Source organism: Anolis sagrei, chromosome 4 (genome assembly GCF_037176765.1).
Source record: "Anolis sagrei isolate rAnoSag1 chromosome 4, rAnoSag1.mat, whole genome shotgun sequence".
In the NCBI taxonomy this organism is placed as follows: domain Eukaryota; kingdom Metazoa; phylum Chordata; class Lepidosauria; order Squamata; family Dactyloidae; genus Anolis; species Anolis sagrei.
The window spans coordinates 112,542,367-112,563,437 of NC_090024.1; the positions used below are offsets into that span (position 1 = coordinate 112,542,367).

At 41.3% G+C, this 21,071-nt stretch overlaps 1 protein-coding gene across 4 annotated transcripts in view; it reads left to right on the forward strand.

The window, feature by feature from the left end:
- The first annotated feature begins 394 nt into the window (after positions 1 to 394).
- Positions 395 to 21,071, forward strand: part of CAMSAP2 (calmodulin regulated spectrin associated protein family member 2) — a 137,013-nt gene continuing 116,336 nt past the window's right edge. For all 4 annotated transcript variants that reach the window (XM_067467569.1, XM_067467571.1, XM_067467570.1 and 1 more), the window contains exon 1: positions 395 to 1,052. In XM_067467569.1, the coding sequence (XP_067323670.1) occupies positions 914 to 1,052 (139 nt within the window). In that variant the 5' untranslated portion in view covers positions 395 to 913. The remainder of the gene's footprint in view (positions 1,053 to 21,071) is intronic.

Below are 21,071 nucleotides of genomic sequence, written 5' to 3' on the forward strand. Positions count from 1 at the left end.
CAAAGTATCTAAACAAACCTCTGAAGATGCCAGCATAGATGCAGGTGAAACGTCAGGAGAGAATGCTACTGTACAGCCTGAAAAACACAACCACACGATAAATATACAATAACACCCAAATCCCAGGAAAATGAAAGCGGCGTCCCTTCTGACGCATCGGCTCTAGACGGGCTTCCCTCGCTGTCGGATGTTGATGATGATGATGATGGTGGTGGTGGTGATAGTTTCTCTAGGCGCCTATGGCATTGCCGAGAGGAAACTACTACCCTGACTCCCCCTTTCCTTTTCCTTTGGTTTCGCCCATCGCGCCCACCGCCTCCTCTTCCCGGGCGGCTCCTCCCAAAACGCCGCTCGCGATAGGGGGGAGCCCAAGCCAAGCGTGCGCATGCGCCCTTTGCGCCGGCTGCCCCTGCTCCTGTGTTCCCAGTCCAGTGCGGCAGGCGCGAGAAGGAAAGGAGGAGAGCCGTGGAAGAGACCAAGTTGAAAAAGAGGGGGAGGAGGAGGCTCATTGGGAGCCGAACCCTAGGAGAAGCAGCAGAGGAGGAGCCAGCGCCACCCCCGCGAGCGGCGTTGGTTTCGCCCGGGGAGCCGGTCTGGAGAGCTGGGACGTCTCCCCGCCTTGGCTCCTGCAGGAAAAGCCCAGCCGCCTCCCTTCAGGGTTTGGGAAGGCAGGAAAGGAAGGAGCTGTCAGGAAAGACCGCGTTTTGTTTTCTTGGAAAGCCAAGCGAGACAAAGCGCCTGGAGAAAGGGAGGAAGGACTCAAAGAGGACACATTCCTGTGCTGAGGGGATTCCTCTTCCATTCAGGCAAATCTGGGCATTCTTTGGGCCTGGCATCATGTAAAATAGACCATTTTGCGGGGAAACAGCTCTATCTATAGATCTCTCTCTCTCCTGAGGGAAGTGGGAGGACAATGGGGGATGCTGTGGAGGCCAAGGAGCTGCGGAAGACGTTCATTGTCCCAGCCATCAAGCCCTTCGACCACTACGACTTCGCCCGGGCCAAGATCGCCTGCAATCTCGCCTGGCTGGTGGCCAAAGCTTTTGGGACAGGTAGGTTGGAGGCGGGAGAAAGATGCACACACCCACATACACATCCAAGGGAAATCTTGGGTGTTTTTTTGTTTGTTTGTCATCCAACTGCAAGCCAAGAAAGGGCACTATAGACCCTTTTCTGTTTGGACAGAAAAGGATTGACAGTAGGCCCTTCGTAACCACCAAGGACTAAGTTATTGTCTTGAAGCGATTTGGAGCATCTACAGATTTGGGTATCCACCCACCACAGATACCCCAATCCGTAGATGCTCCAGACACCTTCTAGCACACCTGTAGCCAGAAAAAACATTCAGGAGGGGTTGAAACTACCCCCCCCCCCCCCCCAGATATCTGCAAGCCAAGAAAGGGCAACATAGACCCTTTCCTGTTTGGACAGGAAAGGATTGACGGTAACCACCAAGGTTTGGTCCTATTCTTCGACTAAGCTATTGTCTTGAAGGAATCTGGAGCATCTATGGATTTGAGTATCCACCCACCACAGATACCCCAATCCGTAGATGCTCCAGACACCTAGCAGGCCTGTAGCCAGAAAAAAACATTCAGGAGGGGTTGAAACTCTCCCCCCCCCCCCCCCCCGAGATATCTGCAAGCCAAGAAAAGGCACCGTAGGTCCTTTCCTGTCCATACAGGACAGTAGGCCTTTGGTAACCACCAGGGTTTCATGCTGTTCTTTGACTAGGCCATTGTCTAGAGGGATCTGGAGCATCTACAGATTTGGGTAGCCCAATCCATAGGTGCTTCGGAAACCTTCTAGCAGGCCCATAGCCAGAAAAACATTAGGTAGGAAACTTTTCCCCCCTGCAGGCCACAAAGGGCACCATAGGCCCTTTCCTGTTTCGACAGGAAAGGATGGACAGTAAGCCCTTGGTAAGGCTTGGTCCTATTCTTTGACTAAGCCATTGTCTAGAAAAGATCTAGACAACAGATACAACACCCACCACAGATACCCCAATCCGTAGATGCTCCAGACACCTTCTAGTAGGCCCATAGCCAGAAAAAACATTCAGGAGGGGTTGAACCCCCCCCCCCCCCCGCGCGCCCTGAGATATCTGCAGGCCAAGAAAAGGCACCATAGTCTTTATCTGCATATAAAGAGATATCTGCAGGCCAAGAAAAGGCACCATAGTCAAGAAAAGGCCCTACTATTGACAGTAGGGCCTTGGTAACCACCAAGGTTTGGTCCTATTTTTTGACTAAGCCATTGTCTTGAAGGGATCTGGAGCATCTACAGATATGGGTATCCACTCACCACAGATACCCCAATCTGTAGATGCTCCAGATACCTTCTAGCAGGCCTGTAGCCAGAAAAAACATTCAGAAGGGGTTGAAACTCCCCCCCCCCCTCCCCGAGATATCTGCAGGCCAAGAAAGGGCACCATAGGCCCTTTCCTGTTTGGACAGGAAAGGATTGACAAGCAGGCCTTTGGTAACCACCAGGGTTTGGTCCTATTCTTTGACCAGCCATTGTCTTGAAGGTGCCTGGAGCATCTACAGATTTGGGTATTCACTCACCACAGATACCCCAATCTGTAGATGCTCCAGACACCTTCTAGCAGGCCTGTAGCCAGAAAAACATTCGGTAGGGATTGAAACCTTTCCCCTCTGCAGGCCAACAAAAGGTACCATAGGCCCTTTCCTGTTTGGATAGGAAAGGATTGACAGTAGGCCCTTAGTAACCACCAAAGTTTGGTCCTATTCTTTGACTAAGCCATTGTCTAGAATGGTTCTGGAGTATCTACAGATTTGGGTATCCACCCACCACACATCCCCCGATCCATAGATGCTCCAGACACCTTCTAGCGGGCCCATAGCCAGAAAAAACATTCAGGAGGGGTTGAAACCTTTTCCCCCCTGAGATATCTGCAGGACAAGAAAAGGCACCATAGGCCCTTTCCTGTTTGGACAGGAAAGGATTGACAGTAGGCCCTTGGTAACCACCAGGGTTTGGTCCTATTCTTTGACTAGGCCATTGTCTAGAAGGCATCTGGAGCATCTCTGGATTGGGGTATCCACCCACCACAGATACCCCAATTCATAGATGCTCCAGACACCTTCTAGCAGGCCCATAGCCAGAAAAAAACATTCAGGGGGGGTTGAAACCTTTCCCCCCCTGAGATATCTGCAGGACAAGAAAAGGCACCATAGGCCCTGTTTCAACAGGAAAGGATTGACAGTAGGCCCTTGGTAATCACCAAGGTTTGGTGCTATTCTTTGACTAGGCCATTGTATAGAAGGGATCTGAAGTATCAAATTCATCTCGTGCCTTAAGCTTTTCCTGTGGGCTACCACATTTTGGCAGCTTCCACTATGGTCATTTTTACTATGGGCCCTTCCAGACAGACCCTATATCTCAGAATCTGATCCCAGGTTTTCTACATTAAACTGGATTATGTGTGTCCCCACTGCCAGATAATCTGGATAAACAGAAAACCTGGGATCAGATCTTGGGATATAGGGCCTGTCTGGAAGGGACCTATGTCAGCTATTGCAGCTATTGCAATGATATTGTGGATTATCCGCCTTGATATTCTGGGTTATATGGCTGTGTGGAGGGACCCACAGATGCAGGAGAAATGTCAGGAAGAAAATGCTGCTAGAACACAGCCATACAGCCCAGAAACCACCCAACACCCTTAGGGCCCTTCCACATAGCCCTATATCCCAGAATATAAAGGCAGAAAATCCACATTATCTGAGTGTGGACTCAGATAACCCAGTTCAAAGCAGATGTGGGATTTTCTGCCTTGATATTCCGGGATATAGGGCTGTGTGGAAGGGCCCTTAGATAAATTCATCGCCATGGCAAGGGACCCTATTTTGTGAGATGAAGAGATCTCTCAGCTGGGTGACTTTCTATAATAAATTTGGCTATGCAGCAGCAGACTAAGGCCCATTCTCCACTGTCATATAATTCAGATTATCAAAGCAGATAATCCAGATTTTCTGCTTTGAATAGGATTATATGAGTCTACACTGCCATAGAATCCAGCTCAAAGCAGATAATCTGTATTTATGGCAGTATAGATGCTCCTCAGAAAGAAAATAAGACTGTTTAGTAATTCCTATTTTCAGGAATCCATGGAGACAGAGGGCCAGCTGTATTCAACAATGAACCCACAAAAATGCCTTTCAAATTATGATAAATGTATAGGATTTCCAATGCAGTCGGATAGGTAGCGATGGCCTCCCTTTCCATCCCTCCCTCCTTCCTCTCACTCTTCCAGTTCATAAAATACACACTGTTTTTCCATTTGTGAGCTGGCCCAGAAAACTAGGGAGGCTGTTAGTTTCTGGTGTGTGGAGGGTAAGCCTGCAGTCATTTGCGGAAGGGATAGGATCAGGAGAGAGGGGGGGAGGAGGATTTCATGCCACTTGTCACCTTTCATCATGGAGATGGGTTTCCCCCGTTGTCTGGATGCATCAAGAGTATTCCTTGAATGCGCTTCACAAGGTGAGAGGCTGCCACGGTGCTGACAGGCCTCGCAGAGGGAACAAATCTTGTCACTGTGGATACGTTAACCTCAAGGGGGAAACCCTTTCAGACAACTGGGACAGCTGCATATTTAAATATTTTTTTAAAATACTACTTTATAAAGGTGGGACTGTGTGGCATGCTACTAACAGGGATCTTCCCAAAAAAAGATATGGCAAAAGTAGCAATTCATGTGTCTTTCCCCTCCTATGAAATAACAACAGGAAGAGGTTCTTGCAGTTCTGCCACTGTTGCAGTGAAGCCAATGTTTTGTTACATATTGTAACAGGAAAAAATTGTGTCCTGTTTCATTCTTGAACTGGCCACATTGAAACTGTCAGTACTACAAAGGCTTTCAAGGCGCCTCTGTTCATGTGCCTTAATCATCACCATGGTGTGCAGGTTACTCATCGCTTGGTGATACATCATGGTCAGAATTAGTACTTTATAGTGTACTCGCCCATAAAAATATTGTTGTTGTTCTTTTTATTAACTGATGGAGCTGCGTGATACTTTTAATGCTTTGCAAAACAGTGGGTTTTTCCGGCTTGTCTCTAGTTACTATAGAAATGCTGATGTGTTGGAAATCTGACTGAGGGAAATGGTAAAAAATATTTTTCTGTAAAATTTAATTCTGCAGGCACAGTCATGAAAATAGTTTAACTTATTGTAAGGGTGTTGAATTCATTCTTGTCTGATAAACAAGTGAAACAGGATTCCTGCATTTCCATCTCGAGATCACCAAGATAGATGACAATAGTGAGGTGGAGATAAATCAGGAGATGTATTTGAATGCGTGAGAAAGTCCTCTTTTTCAACTCTCTGGAACTTATTTTTTAGTAAACCTGGATATAGTAGCAGTTTGAGGAAATATTGGTGTGGGTTTGATTTTTTCATGCGCAAAAAGAGGAGCCCCCGGTGTTGCAGTGGGTTAAACTGCTGAGCTGTTGAACTTGATGACTGAAAAATAGCTGGTTTGAATCCGGGGAGCAGGATGAGCTCCTCCTGTTAGCCCCAGCTTCTGCCAGCCTAGCAGTTTGAAACCATGCAAATGTGAGTAGATCAATAGGTACCGCTCCAGTGGGAAGGAATGGCACTCCATGCAGTCATGCCAGCCACATGGCCTTGGAGGTGTCTATGGACAATGCCGGCTTTTCAGCTTAGAAATGGAAATGAGCACAAACCCCCAGAGTCAGACACAACTGGACTTAATGTCAGGGGAATACCTTTACCTATAAGAAAAAGAAGTGGTGGTCTGAGAATAATAGAATCATAGAGTTGGAAGAGATCTCATGGGCCATCCAGTCCAACCCTCTGCAAAGAAACAGGAAATTCACATTCAAAACACTACCCAACACATGGCCATCCAGCTTCTGTTTAAAAGCCTCCAAAGAAGGAGCCCCCACCATGGTCCGAGGCAGAGAGTTCCACTGCTGAACAGCTCTCTCACACAGTCAGGAAGTTCTTCCCAATGTTCAGGTGGAATCTCCTTTCCTGTAGTTTGAAGCCATTGTTCCACATCCTAGTCTCCAGGGCAGCAGAAAACAAGCTTGCTCCCTCCTCCCTATGACTTCCCCTCACATATTTTTACATGGCCATAAATATGTATGGAAAAGTCATAGGGGGGAGGGAGCAAGCTTGTTGTCTGCTAGGAAATGAATGCACTGTTGGCAAGAGCAGCATTACCTGCAACAGAATACTGTGTAGCTGTGAAGTGCTTCAAGGTGTGAATTGTGATCAGGTTCCAGTAAATGTTCCAAGTTAACATAGAAAGATAACACTATGTAACATGATTTTTGCCCCTGGGTTATAAATGCCATTTCCTAATTGATTCTATTTTTTTTAAAAAAAAACATGGAAAATTATTAAACTGCAAAAACTTTGGTTTGCAGGAACCTGCACCACATTTTGCTATAGTTTTTCAATGACTATCTCAGAGTCTCAACATAGTTGGTGGCAGCCACAAAAACAAAATTTCAAAGTAACTTTCAAAGTAACTACCACACAATTAAACAGGAAATAACACTTTCAAAACAGGAACTTTTCCACATTTTGTTACATAGTGTAATAGGAAATGATAGCAAATATACATAACAAAAGAGTATAATACATTATCTTCTTTGAAAGGAGCAAAATTTCGAGGACATGTCATGGACAGAAAAGACAGTTTTGACAACCTCTCTTTGTTACTGTGTAAAAATGAATAGCATCTTCACAAAGAGCTCCATGGTATGCACATACTACCAAGGAACAACAAACCATTATCACAGTGTGAATGTAGCTTTTGTGGTTGTGTCTCCATATTAAAGCTAACATCTCAAGTGGCTATCCCTTTGAGCCATCCTTTACTACAGAAATAAATAACTTGTTTCGTTACATTTATCATGCAATGATTAGTTGGGTTGTTGTAGGTTTTTTGGGGCTATATGGCAAGCATTCTCTCCTGAAGTTTCACCTGCATCTATGGCAAGCATCCTCAGAGGTAGAGAGGTCTGTTGGAACTAGGAAAAAGGGTTTATATATCTGTGGAATGACCAAGGTGGGACAAAGGACTCTTGTCTGCTGGAGCTAGGTGTGAATGTTTCAACTGACCACCTTGATTAGCATTTGATGGCCTGGCAATTGTTTGGTGTGGCTTGTTAGTGCCTGGAGCAATTTTTTGTTGAGAGGAGATTAGATGTCCTTGTTTGTTTCCTCTCTGTTGTTTTGCTGTTGTAATTTTAGAGTTTTTTTAAATACTGGTAGCCAGATTTTGTTCATTTTCATTGTTTCCTCCTTTCTGTTGAAATTGTCTATATTCTTGTGTATTTCAATGGCTTCTCTGTGTAGTCTGACATGTTGGTTGTTAGAGTGGTCCAGCATTTCTGTGGTCTGAAATAATATGTTGTGCCCAGGTTGGTTCATCAGGTGCTCTGCTATGGCTGACTTCTCTGGTTGAAGTAGCAATGATTAGTTATTTTATATCCTGCCTTTCCTCCAGTGAGCTCAAGTATATAGCTTTCCTCTGCATTATTTTGTCTGCACAACTCTGAGATATAACAAGTTGGAAAAGAAGGTTTGACCCAAGGTCAGTGGCAAGTTTCACCTTTCCGTGGGAACTTCTGCCTCCCAATTCCCACTCCAACTCCCTAACCTTAGCAACACATTCTTTACCTTGTCCCATTCCATCATTTATTCACCTGAAGATTCATAAGCATAATATTTTCCTTGAAAGTAGTAACAATTTTGGCTTATTTTTGATGCTGAAAAATATGATCTCCATCAAGAGTGACATGTCTTACAGTTGCAGTACCAAACATGAACCTCAAATGCTTTGTTGTTTAGGCATCCTGGGTCAGCCACAATGTTACTTCACACTTGCTGCCCTTCACGTGTCGAAGGAAGAGACACCCATAGTCTCACACCAGTCTGTGAATGTCTGTTACGGAAATGGGCAACCTGTGCCTTTCTGTATATTTTTGGACTGCAGATTCCATCAGACCTAGGCATGGATGAAGAGGGATGCTAGAAGTTCCAGTTCCTATCCTAGCATACTGTCTAACTTCTGTTTTTTTTTCCAAAGATGAAATGATTCTCCTAGCCAAGAATGGGCAACATCTTCTTTTTCTTTTTCTAGTGAAGATTTTGTTTAATTGAAGGCAATCTGTTTGGGGCTGCATTTTTGTTGTGGGCAGAGCTGAAGCCAGCAGTGAGCGATTTTACTTTTTTATTCTTTCTTTTTATTACCACTCTGCTTATCCCCTTCCCTCACCCTTTTCTTAGCAAGCTGTTGAGGAAGTAAAAGATCATACTTACAGAGAACTTTACCAATCATGTATGAAGAACTTTTGGAATTAGGCTGAGGGTCATGAATTGTCCACCTCTGTCTTGAACCATACAACTAACATGTCATATTTTTATGCGTGATGTGTAAACTTCAGTGATGACACCCGTAACCTTAACCTGTGGTCCCAGAAATCAGTTTACCTTTCCTTGTTGAATATTTTTCTTCTTCCCTCTCAGCCTGCAAATCATAGTTTAATTGTCCTCTTAAAAAGGACCTTTTGGGAAATGGAAATCTCCATAACCTTTTGGAAAATGGCATTCATAACCTTTTGGAAAAATCAGGAATCTCCTTGAGAAGAATTAAAAACCCACTTGAGTCAACCTTCTCCTTAGTGGTAAATAGGCCTGGGTAACAACGGAAAAATTTGTTTCTAAAATCGATTCGTTTTTTGGGGTTTTTTGCGTTTTGATATTTAAAAGAATTCCGAAATTTTTCTTTTAAAAAGTTCGATATTTACGAAATTTCGTAAATGTTAAAAAAATTACGAAACAAATACGAAACAATAACGAATCGATTCGTTAATGGCGGACGCGACCGCGCAATACGCTAAAAAACCTCTAAATGGGACAGGGGGAACTTCTGAAGCTTCCCTCTCCCTCTGTTGTTGACTGTTGGTGTGATATTATAATTTTTTTTCACTAATTAAACAAAAAACAACGATAAAACTTGCCCCAGACATGCGGAAATAATAACGAAACGACTTCAAACCGATAACGAAACGAATACATAACGAATCCGAAGCATTTACGAAACGAATTTAAAAATTTGTTTCATTTTTAAGTTGCTTCAGAATGGTTCGTTATCGCTTCGTTATAAAAAAAACGAATTTTTAACGAATTACGAATTAACGAAGCGAAACCGCCCAGCTCTAGTAAATATCCACCAGCATTCATGCAAGGCAATTGGGTTTCTCAGCTGTTAAACCGATAAACCTAGATATCTCTTTGAACTGTTAGGAAGAATGATGTGCCAATGGACAAAACACACACACACACACACACAGCAGAGTTTCATAAGTGTTTTTTCAGTCGCCCAAAAAGCATCTACTCTCCCTTAAAACATATTGGTTTAAATCATGCTCTCAAGAGACAAAATAAGCAGACTTCTTTAAAAGTAACATAGTTGGTTTATTCACAAACTTCATGTATTCAGCATACAGGTACATTGCGTATCAATCCAGTTACAAATAGGATTTGAAGTAGTTTCTCTGTATAGGTAACTCAGAGCATCTTTCTTAGAATCTTAACAGTCCATAGCCTAAAGCATCTCTCTGGTCTGAGAGTTTATAGAATCTCTGTCTAGTCTGAAAGTCCAATGGAGTCTGAGAACTAAAATGGAGTCTGAGTCCTGAACAATCCCAGATCTGATAGTTTTTAGTCTGAGAGTCTAATGGCATCTCTAAAGCATTCTGTTTCTACAAACATCTATAAATGGAGTCAGAGTCTGAACAGTCCCAGATGTGGTCACATGGTCTGCAGCTCCTCCCACAACATAGAGTTAAGGAAAACTGCATACCAATATACACATATACAATACAGTAAGCAATCTGAATTATATACATAACAAATAACTAGTGGAGGTTTGAAGATTGCTATTTCCAGCAGGACTTATTCTTCACTGAGTTGCTCTCTTCTTGCAATGTGTGTCACAGATGTCTCATCTATTAATAGCATTGTTTAGAAAACCAGATTGAAGTAACCACAAAACGTGTGACAATTGCAGACTGAAACTCTGAAATATATGAGTAGAAATGTTTGCATGATTTATAGTAGCATGCCATTCCTTTAGAAAGGTTTCTGAGAGTTAGAGAGGCTGGTACAGATTGTTGAGGCCTGGCACTGTGCTTTTTGTCTTTGTTGATAAAAGAATTATTTGTCAAAAGTTCTGGATATACTCTGAAACATTACTTCAAATAAAATAGTAATGACATTTACAAACAATTCTTTATGACAAAATGATAGAGATTTTTAGAGGGTCTGCCATTTCTGCAAAAGAGAGCAGAACTAGGGCCCAAGTAAAGAAATTGAGACCTTGGTTGAGTTAAGGGACACAGTACTGGTAGCAAGTGGGAGGAAGGACAAAAGAGGGTGGGCAGGCAGAGAGGTGGTATATCAATAAGCCATTGGTAAGACACAAGACTTAGGATGTCAGTGTGGGCTGGAAAAAAGAGACGCAGAGGCAATCATCCCATTGGAGCTTCAGTTGCCCAGGAGGGGAAAACAAAAGAGGAATAATAGCAGTGCCTTCCATTGCCTTGATGAGCAGCTCTTGCGATTTCTACCAGCTCCTCTACTTCTAAGAGCAGTTCCTGAACATCTTCTGACTCACCTAGATTGATTGCCATGGGGTGCATCACTTGAGATGGTGTTACAGCATTTGGAATCAACCAGTGAATTCGAGCAGATGAGCAGTCAGTTTTGGTGGCAGTTGACTGTGTGTTTCTCCCTCCCCACAAAGACTCAAGAGATCTTGAGGAACCAAGTGAATTTCACCCTACACCCCAACCTGAGCAGGGGCCTGGACCTCTTCTTCCAGGATAGTAGCCTATAGTAGTAGATCTGATGCAGAGATCTGATTTCAATTATTTTGGAGATCCCATAAAGGCTATATGCAATATCTATTCAGGAATCTTACAACTCTGATACTAGAATCAATGTATAATGGTCAAATATGCTGTAAAGGAGCGAATGGTTTAATGGCTCTGTCCTCAAATGAGATAAATTTAGTCTTACCAAAAATGATTAGATTCCAAGACTTCAAGATTTAAAAAATTATTTACCCACAGACATTTTTTATAATTTCTTAAATCTTGGAGACTTTGAATCTAACAACATTTCTTCGAGGCATCTCTCCTTTTAAGTACTATTTCTTTTAGAAGTATTTTTATTTTTTGTTATTGGAGAAATTCTCAACATACCTTTGATTTATAAATGTTTAAATTGTTTTTAATGGTTTATTTTTATTCTCTTTAACTCTCTGTTCTGTTTGTATTGATTTTACTTGTATGGATCCCTGAAATCCCATGATATAGGGCAGGATAAAATATTTTAGTAAATAAAGTTATAGTCAGCAGAGAAATCCACCTGACAGAATGAGCGTGTGCTGCTTAAATGTTTGCTGTCTGGACCAATGTTTGAGGGGGTTATATCAGTAGTTCCTTATCTGTGAGTGCCCAAAGATTGCTGTCCATGGTGGTGGAAGCTTCTTTTTGCCCTGGCAGCACGGAAAATCTGGGCAAAACTAATCTCTGATATTGCAGTCGACTGTGCTGGGGATGCTTTTAACTAATAGTGGCTGTTTATGTAGTTTTAATAATGCTGTTTCTATTTGGTTTTACCTGGTTTTTAATTACGTAGGTGTGAGTCCATACAGTATGTAGTATTTTAAAGGTGCATCTTGCCATCAATACATGTAGCATTTTAATGATTTATAGGATTTTATTGTGTATTTTATATTGTATTTGGTAATCTGGTGTTCATGTATTTACCTATTTGCCCATGATCTAAGCATCAAATAAACTGAACTATATTACAGTTCCTGATGGTGTTGCAGAAGCAGATAGTTCCTTAAAGCAATGGAAAACCATACTGCTGCTTCTCAATGGAAATATATACTGCTGGTATATATTTCCTTGGGAGCAAATCCTGTTGAATGCCACAGAGTTCACTTTTGAGAAAGCAGAATAGTACTTCAGCAGTGAAAATTTTCCGGTTACTATGCCACTACAGTGTAGCAAAATGTAAGCTACGTCTTTACCGCTGGGGCCACTATAGCTTGTTAGATGCACCAGAGGAGCAGTAGCAAACTATCTCAAAGAACTACCAGTATGTCCATATTTAGTTGTTTGCAATAATAATTTGTTAGACAGGATTATGAGGGCATAGGTTAGGATGCAGCATTTTTGTGCATTTAGTTTAGCATTTTAATAATATACCAGCTCCAGGGGTTCTTGTATAAGAACTGACAGATCTCTTTCGATCTTACTTCAAACCTAGTTTTAGGACAGAGACAGTATTGACTACCTTTGCAGATTATCTTCACTGGAAACTGAAAATAGGAACATGTCTCTGTTGTTTCTGCTGGAAACTTTGATGTCTTTTGAAACCATCAGTTAGAATGGAACTTGGAGAAACTATTTTACAATGGCACCATCACATCTCTGGAACAAGTATATATGGTATTGCTTTTCTACCTGAACTAGCTGTGGCAGCTTTGTCTTTAAATGATTGCTTGAGGTCAGTGGCTGAGGGAATACATTGGTACTTCATCCAAACATGGTATGGTTGCTCATAGCAGGTGGGCCTTCTTTCCCAGAAAAGAGGTAGAAAGATGTGTTCTGGATGGTTATTTTACCCGCTTTGGGAAAAACAAACAAACAAACATGGGATTTTACTGCTGTGGATCTAGGTCTACTTGTTGATAGAAGTCATAGTCATTGGTGCTTGTAAATGGCTCTAATACATCATCTGCCTGTCTTTCTTGAAAGGAGACCACTTACACATCTTGAGTGCATTCCCAACTGGACTCCTATAATCTTCCATGTGAGGATTCCCCTTGAAGACAGATTGAAAATTTCTGTTGGTTCAGAATGTAGAACTGTCATAATTATTGGTATTAGACATGTAATTGCAACATTCTTGGAATTTCACAGGTAGCTAATTAGGGTTGAGCTAAATGCAGTGTGCTGTTTCCGACTTTTTAAAAGCTCTGTATAGATTCAGTTTGAAATGTGTGAGGGATGGTCTTATCCTACATGTACATATTATATGATGTACTCTAGTAGTAGATCTTGCAACAGGACTATATTAAAGGTATGAGACGAATGCAAATGATAGTGTTTTTATTGGTACTCCACATTCATTGTAAGTCACAAATCCTGGTCTGTTTAAGCCAAGGCTGGACAGCTGTAGCCTGCCAGTTATTTTTGGCCTTTAACGACATTAGTCTTACTAAACTTAATCAGTGGTAAGGGATTATTGGAATTTCAGCTCAAAAACAACAAAAGTTGCCCACCTCCCATTTAGATGCACAATTAAAAGCTTTTCAAAGGATGCGTTTTCATTGTGTAAATATACTAACATTGACGTTATTCTTGGTATATATCTGCTGAATGAGTTGTGGGCTTATATTTTAACCTTTCCTTTATTATTTAAATTCCATTTGCATATTGCAATTGCATTTAGAGATCCTATGAAAATTATGAAGCAGACAGTTCCTTAATGGATGTTAACTATAGCTGGCCCTCCACATTGGTGGGTTTAAGTTATGTTGATTTGATTATTCATATATTTGATTAATATGTTCACGCTAGAGGTGCAGTGGTACAATGGGTTAAACCTTGAACGTTGGTGGTTCAAATCCATGAGATGGGGTGAACTCCCATCTGTCAGCTCCAGCTTTCCATATGGGGACATGAGGGAAGCCTTCCACAGGATAGTAAAACATCAGGGCGTCCCCCTGGGCAACGTCCCTGCAGACGGCCAATTCTCTTACACCAGAAGCGACTTTTATCATGTCAAGTTGCTCTTAACACAATTAAAAAAACTAGGAATATCTACATCTTCCAACATGACTCTGTGAGAAATCTCCCTTGAAAATTGACCATAATATAATATCTAGAGACTTCTAGAGTGATCATGTTCTTGGAGTCTCTAAGACCCCCCCCCCCCCCCCCCAATCATGATTCTCTGGTGAACTTGCAATAGAAGTCAATCTTAGATTCTTTGGGGGACCTAAAGATGCCTAGAGAGATGCTCTTTCCAGTAAAAAATAGGGTCTTTTCCTACTTTTGTAGGGGTCTTTCGGTTCTAGCCCCTATAAAAGTGGTGAGTCTACTGCAGTGCCATAGTTCCATCTCCATTATCTGATCGCTTGCTTTGGGGGATTTTCCATCAGTAGATCATTGGATCCTACTCTGCGTACATTTATATCTCTAAATATTTTTAAAAGGTAACCCTTTTCCTATTTGCCAACTGAAACAGCTGTCTGTTTTTCCTTTTTAATCTATCTATGCACTTTATTTTATAATTATTTGATTATAGTTGCCATTTTTAGAGTTATATGTGTTTTGTGTTTACTTTGCTTATTTTATTGTTATTGAGTTTTTGTTGTCTGTGTTTGTGTTTATTATTATTTGTTTCTATTTTCTTTGTTGTAAGCTGCTTTGAGTCCCTTTGGGGAGAGGGAGTGGAATATAAATAAAGCATTACTATTATTATTATTATTATTATTATTATTATTATTATTATCATCTACCCATCCATCATCTATCTATCTGTCTATCTCTACATTTCTATCTTTAGTACTTATACTGCATTACGTACATATAGGACTGCATTAAGATTAAGATCAACTTCAAGGCTTCTTCTTTCTTTCTTTCTTTTTCTTTTTCTTTCTTTCTTTCTTTTTTTTTATTTGCAACATTGGGAGACTTTGCTGAGTAACCATGAGAAACCGTGCTTTTTCCATGGCAGTGACACTGCCATGGAATTTTCTCTTGCTCTGAAACCCTTCAGCATTTTCTTCCATTTCATCTGTCAAGACTGTGATACTCTTGTAATGTGTAACACCTAGCTCTGTGTCTACAAGTTTAAACATGGAACATGTTTTGGTCTAGATTGTGGCACGGTGATGGTTATATTATATGTTTGTTAGTTTTAGAAATTGCTTGTGTTATTAAAGCTGTATTTCATGGTTTTGTGGTTATGCCAAATTTAGCCCTGGGAGGAAAACAGAACGTTGAAATTATTGCTTATATTGAAAGCAGCAAGCAGTATTCTACGTAAGACATTGTTTCTTTGCCAGCTGCATGAGGTAGAGTGCCTGGCATTTTTATCACATATTTTATTGGGATTTTTTTTGTCCTGTATAGAGCAGAGGTAGAAGAGAGCCTTTAGTATGCTTTCATGGGGAGTTCTGCTTAAATTGCAATGATGAGGCAGAAAATAGCTACGGGCCACCTGTGTGTTAATATATTTATTTATTTATTTACTACATTTATATACTGCCCCTCTCAGCCTAGGGGTGACTCGGAGCGGTTAACAATAGGCAACAATTTGATGCCGGTACAGTTACAACAAATTAAAATAATGATAAATACTTTAAAATACTAACGGCAATATAAAAACATAAAAATCATACACAGCATTTAAAAACATTGTTAACGCATCTCCAGCTCAAATCATTGTCCAGTTGCATTGTCAATTGTCCATAATATCATATCTCTATGCCATATTTGGGAAGGCCTGTTAAAAAAAAGCCAGGTTTTTACCATTCTTCGAAAGGACAGGAGGGAGGGGGCTGATCTTATCTCTCTAGGCAGGGTGTTCCACAGTCGAGGGGGCACCGAGAAGGCCCTGTCTCTCGTCCCGCCAACCGCATCTGTGAGGAAGGCGGGAGCGAGAACAGGGCCTCCCCAGAAGATCTTAGCATTCTGAATGGTTCGTAAGGAGAGATACGTTTGGATAGGTAGGTTGGACTCATCTGAATATAAAATTCCATAAGCAACCACACATGTCTTGAGAAATAAGCAGCAAAGCAGCCCATCTTTTGCCCTTATTGTGCAGTACAGGACACCACAGTAGCTATTTATGGCCTTTGTGGCATCTGTGTCAGGTGTGTGCAAAGTCTAATAGGTTGAATTTCAGATGCTAAAGGAGCTTTCCAAGGTGCTATCTCCAAAATACCTCATTTCCTGTCTGGAAAAAAACACAGAATAGATTTATCATTACCAGTGACATGAGAGCCTATGGCCATCCCAGTTGCAATGATTTTTTTTTTACTTGTCTTTAAAGCATCTTTAGGCAGGCATAAGATAGGCCATGCTCCTATAATCAAGAGTTCAGATTCTTTGTGGCCAGTGCTTTCTGAAAATGGAACACAAATTACTTCCTGATGTTCCCTCCCTCCTGCTCACTTGACTTGATAATCTTAAACCTACACTATACTTAGGGCAAGTTAGCACACAGAGATTGCTAGTTAAAACTCCTCATCTTTACAGTCAGACTTTTTTGGGTGGGGGGAGGGGAGAAGAGAAACCAGCAGAACATTCATTTACAGAAGTTAGTTAGAGGTTGTTAGTTTATTGTGAAACTAGCTGTACCCGGCCACGCATTGCTGTGGCTCTCAGAAAACAGAGGAATTGCAGACACGAAGCAATCTGGGCTAGGGAACTCTTCCCACCAAAGGTTTCCTGCTGGCTAGTAGAAGCCAGGCTGTTAAGCTGCAAGGTGGTATGGAAAATAAAGTAATGAGAAGCAGCCACTGAAGCTGTAAGGCTTTTCAGTTACATTCATGCTGGCCAAAACACTCAAAAAAGCCTCTTTGAAACAGAGGCTGGGTGGCCATCTGTTGGGGGTGCTTTGAATGTGATTTTCCTGCTTCTTCACAGAATGGGGTTGGCCTGGACGGCCCACCGGATGTCTCCCAACTCTAAGACTTTCTGATTCTATATTCTTCTCTTCCCTTCACCAGTTTCTCCCTTCCTTCCTTCCTTCCTTCCTTCCTTCCTTCCTTCCTTCCTTCCTTTCCTCTCTCATCCCTGCCTTCTTTCCCTTCCTTCCATTCATAATCTTCTCTTCTCAAATCCTTTTCTTCCTTTCTTCTCTCCTTTCCCTTTCTTTCCCCTCTTTCCTCTGGGACAGTTTGTAAGGGTTTTTAAAGGGTTTTTTGAGGGGGGGGGGACGGTGAAAGGGGGGATGTGGTGCCTAAGTGGGACAGTTGCTGGCCTTCCCATGGTTCACATCCTCCCTTCACCCAAAGGGGGGGGGGGGTGCAGCCGCTCCTGCAGTCAGGCTTGCCTTGCAATCCTCTGGTCTTGGGGGAAGAGTTGCCTGGTAGCCACATGGGCCTCATGGAGCTGCTGCGGTGGCTCCAGCCGCTGCCGGGGCTTGCCTCGCCAAGCCCCCACCCCTCCGTTGGGCCAGGCCTTCTCCTTCCTTCCCTCTTTCCTTTCCTCAATCCCTCCCCTCCCCAAAAGAAAAAGCACTCTGCCTTCCTGCATGGAAAGGGACTCCGTAGTGAGGCTTCTGTTCCCTCACAATGGTTGGTGCTTCATTCTTCTCGCGCAATGGGGAGAGGGGCTTTTGCGCATGCTCTGTAAGGCATTTTTCTTTTTGGGGTGTTTTAAGTGATTTCCCCTTCATTTTTTACAAGTTTTTTTTGTTTGAAAGACGTAGAGCAGATTGAAATGTGTTTTACTGCCAAATTTGATGTCAATTTGTCCAGTGTTTTTTGAGTTCTGTTAATCCCACAAACGATAATTACATTTTTATTTATATAGATGGAAGTGAGACCTTCGCTCTTCTAGTTCATCAGTGTGGAATTGTTTTAAAAGTTTTACTAATACAGTATCTACAATGCACAATCAGTGTTCCTGTGAAAGAACGGATGAGTCAAACATTTAAGTATAAAATACCCATAGCATTATGAATCAGGAGTTTCAAAGAGTTATTTGAGACCTGTCCACTGGAACATCAGATTATTTCTTTCTTAATCCCAAATCACAAAATCCTTTTCAAGTGCTTTTCAGCTGAAAGGTAATAGTGTCAATCTGACAGAGCTAGCAGAAAGGAACACTAAAATGATCAAAGAGCTGAAGCATTTTTCTCACAATGAAAAGCTAAAGATATTGAAAAGCTAAAGACATTAGAAGAAGAAAAAGGCATGCTGGAAAGAGAGAGGGTGGCTATGATCATTTCATAAGTCTTTAAGTGATCTCTCCACATCTACTAGGATTTGGAGGTCGTCTCAAAGGAATTGAGAGGCTGGAGGTTCAGGAGAAACTTATGCAAGCACTTCTTCATAGAGTGTGTGGATCAGGTACCAGAAGTCTACAGTTCTATTCACTAGACTTGTGAAGATGAATTTGCCACCCTGCCTAGGACTACATGAGTCCAGTTTGGCGCTAGGAGGGTTCAGTCATGCATGACTTCAAAGCTGTACCAAACCAGTGTGAGAGTTGCTGTGGTATTCTATTTAAAGGGATGAGATTTGGGAGATCCAGGTTCAGATATTCAAGAAGTGTGTGTCTGTGTCATGCCATATTAGCTGTCATAGCGTCATTCCATAAAATTCTGAGATTTATTTAGCTCCTTTTTGTAGATAGGTAGACCTCTAGAATCATAGCGTCATAGTGAGGACCCCACTATCTCTTAGGATGCTTGCCATAGATGCAGGCAAAACGTCAGGAGAGAATGCCTTTAGAACATGGCCATATAGCCCAAAAACACCTACAACAACCCAGTGATTCCAGCCACGAAAGCCTTCGACAAAACTTGCTACCACTTTTATATTCATGGTTCCAAATCCATGAATGAATTCTTTAAATACATGGATTATTTGGGTTCGATGTTTAGAAGATTTAAAATCCATTGTTTGAGCTTATGAGAGTTATCTTTATTTCAACCTAAATAGTTCAGGGATATTAAATTTTGACAAAATAATTTTCCATATGAATGAGCTTCCCGTTGTTACTTTTTAAGACTGAAAATAGACCTCATTTCCATATGTTAGTGCAATTTTTAGGCAATGTGTTATTTCATTTTTGGCATTTGTCTTTTATGTTGGCACATATTCTGTATTTTACTTTTATAGTATTTAGTAAGAGCAAGCTACTGTAGGATTCCACTAATTGATTTGATATCTATTTTTTTAAATAAGGTTAATAGTGACTTTAGCTCATTAATACCCCTTCCCAGTCAAATCCTTGAATTGTAGCAAGTTAATCTACCAAAGTGGGATTACATTTAGAATGTATTCTGCAAAAGAGAAAACTTAGACAGCATTTCCTAGTTTCAAACCTGTCTGTATAAATAAGGTAATGTGTTTAAAATCCCATAATTTTCTTTAAATCCTTGGATTCAGCAGGCATTGAAGAAAGACCTCTGCAGCATAAAATGACTTTTCATTTGTCAAGATAGAAATAACATTGGATATTAGATTTACAGAAGTAAATTACAGAAGTTTCTTCAGAAAATCTCAGAAAAGTATGGAGACGATATGGGCAAACTGTGGTTGCAGGGCTGCGCTGCTCTGTTGTTGTTGATGGCTTTGTTAATTTGTATCCCACCTAACTTCCAAATTTGTTGGAATTAGCAATCTTCTCAAGCCTCCACTAGTTATTTGTTATGTATATAATTGCTACTCTATTGTATATGCGTGTATTGGTTTGCAGTTTTCTTTAACTTCTTTGTTGTGGGAGGGGCTGCAGACTATGTGATCAAAACTGGGCATGTTCAGGAGTCACTCCATTTTTGATTTCAGATGTCTGTAGATTACAGTAGGAACAGAAGTATGCTTTAAACTTTAATGCCAGAACTATATGCTTATAGACAAGACAGAGCGTCTATTAGACTCACAGAAAAGAAAGATACTTTGGACTATTGATTCTAAGAAAGATGCCCTGTGTTATCTACACAGAGAAACTACTTCAAATCTATTTGTAACTGGATTGATAAGCAAAGTACCTGTATGAATACATGAAGTTTGTGAATAAACCAATTATGTTACTTGTAAAGAAGTCTACTTATTTTGTGTCTTGAGAGCAAGCTTTAAGGGCAAATATATTTTAAGGGTGAGTAGATGTTTTTGGGCAACTAAAAAGGAACACTTTTGCATATATGTGCATATACAACCTTTCAAAAGGTTGTGACTTCTAACAAGGTCATTCCTTTCCAAAGATCCTAAAATCTCCAAAAAAAAGTCATGAAGATTTCCATTTTCCAAAAAAGTTATGTGACCAGAGGGTTTTTTGTTTTGTTTTTTGTTTTTTGTTTTGTGTTTTGTTTTTTTGTTTGTTTGTTTGTAGGATATGGTGTTATTCATGTTGTCCCCTACAAGATTGGTTTTCAGTCCTCAGCCTCTATAGACCCTCTTGACTGCCATTTTCCCCTAAAAGTCTCCAGGAACAATGGTTCCATCTTCTAAATAGGCTACTGATGTGTGTGTGTGTACACAATTTAACATTAAGGGTCACCCATGTTTTTCAAAATCATAAACAGACTTCTGGCCGCTTCTAATATATTCATTCTTTGTGTGTGTGTGTGTGTGTGTGTGTTTTCAATCACCCCCGCCCCCCAGTGTTGTGTTGGCAGAGGCAGCCCTAGGTAATTTTCAACGGTAAGCAAACAGTATTTTGCCCCCCCCCCCCCAACCAATCACTGATATATATTTTCTGTTCGTCGTGGGAGTTCTGTGTGCCATATTTGGTTCAATTCCATCATTGGTGGAGTTCAGAATGCTCTTTGATTGTAGGTGAACTATACATCCCAGTAACTACAACTCACATATGTCAAGGTCTATTTTCCCCCAAGAGTGCCCCTGGGCAAAATCAACTATACTGCAAATGCTTACTTTGCGTAATGAGTTGAGCCGCCCCTGTTGTTGGCTGTATGTTTAGGGCCTTTTACCTGTTGGAAAGTAACCATTTGCACCAAACCCATGTCCCTTGCATTCCAGAGACCTTTTCCCCCATGTACACTATCTCTCCTTCATTTCTTTTAGCCAACTACAGTGTCTATTTTCTCACTAGTCTTCCTTATAGTCAAACATGGCAGAGCGTTTGGGTGAGAATTGTCCTGTGCACCTCCTTCAGAATTAGCATTGGTCTCTTGTCCACTTCTGTGATGAATGTCCTCCTTATCTGGTCCCTGAGGTTTAGTGGATCCCTGTTGACAGCTAAATCCATGAACTGAAACTTCCTAGACCAGTGGTTCTCAAC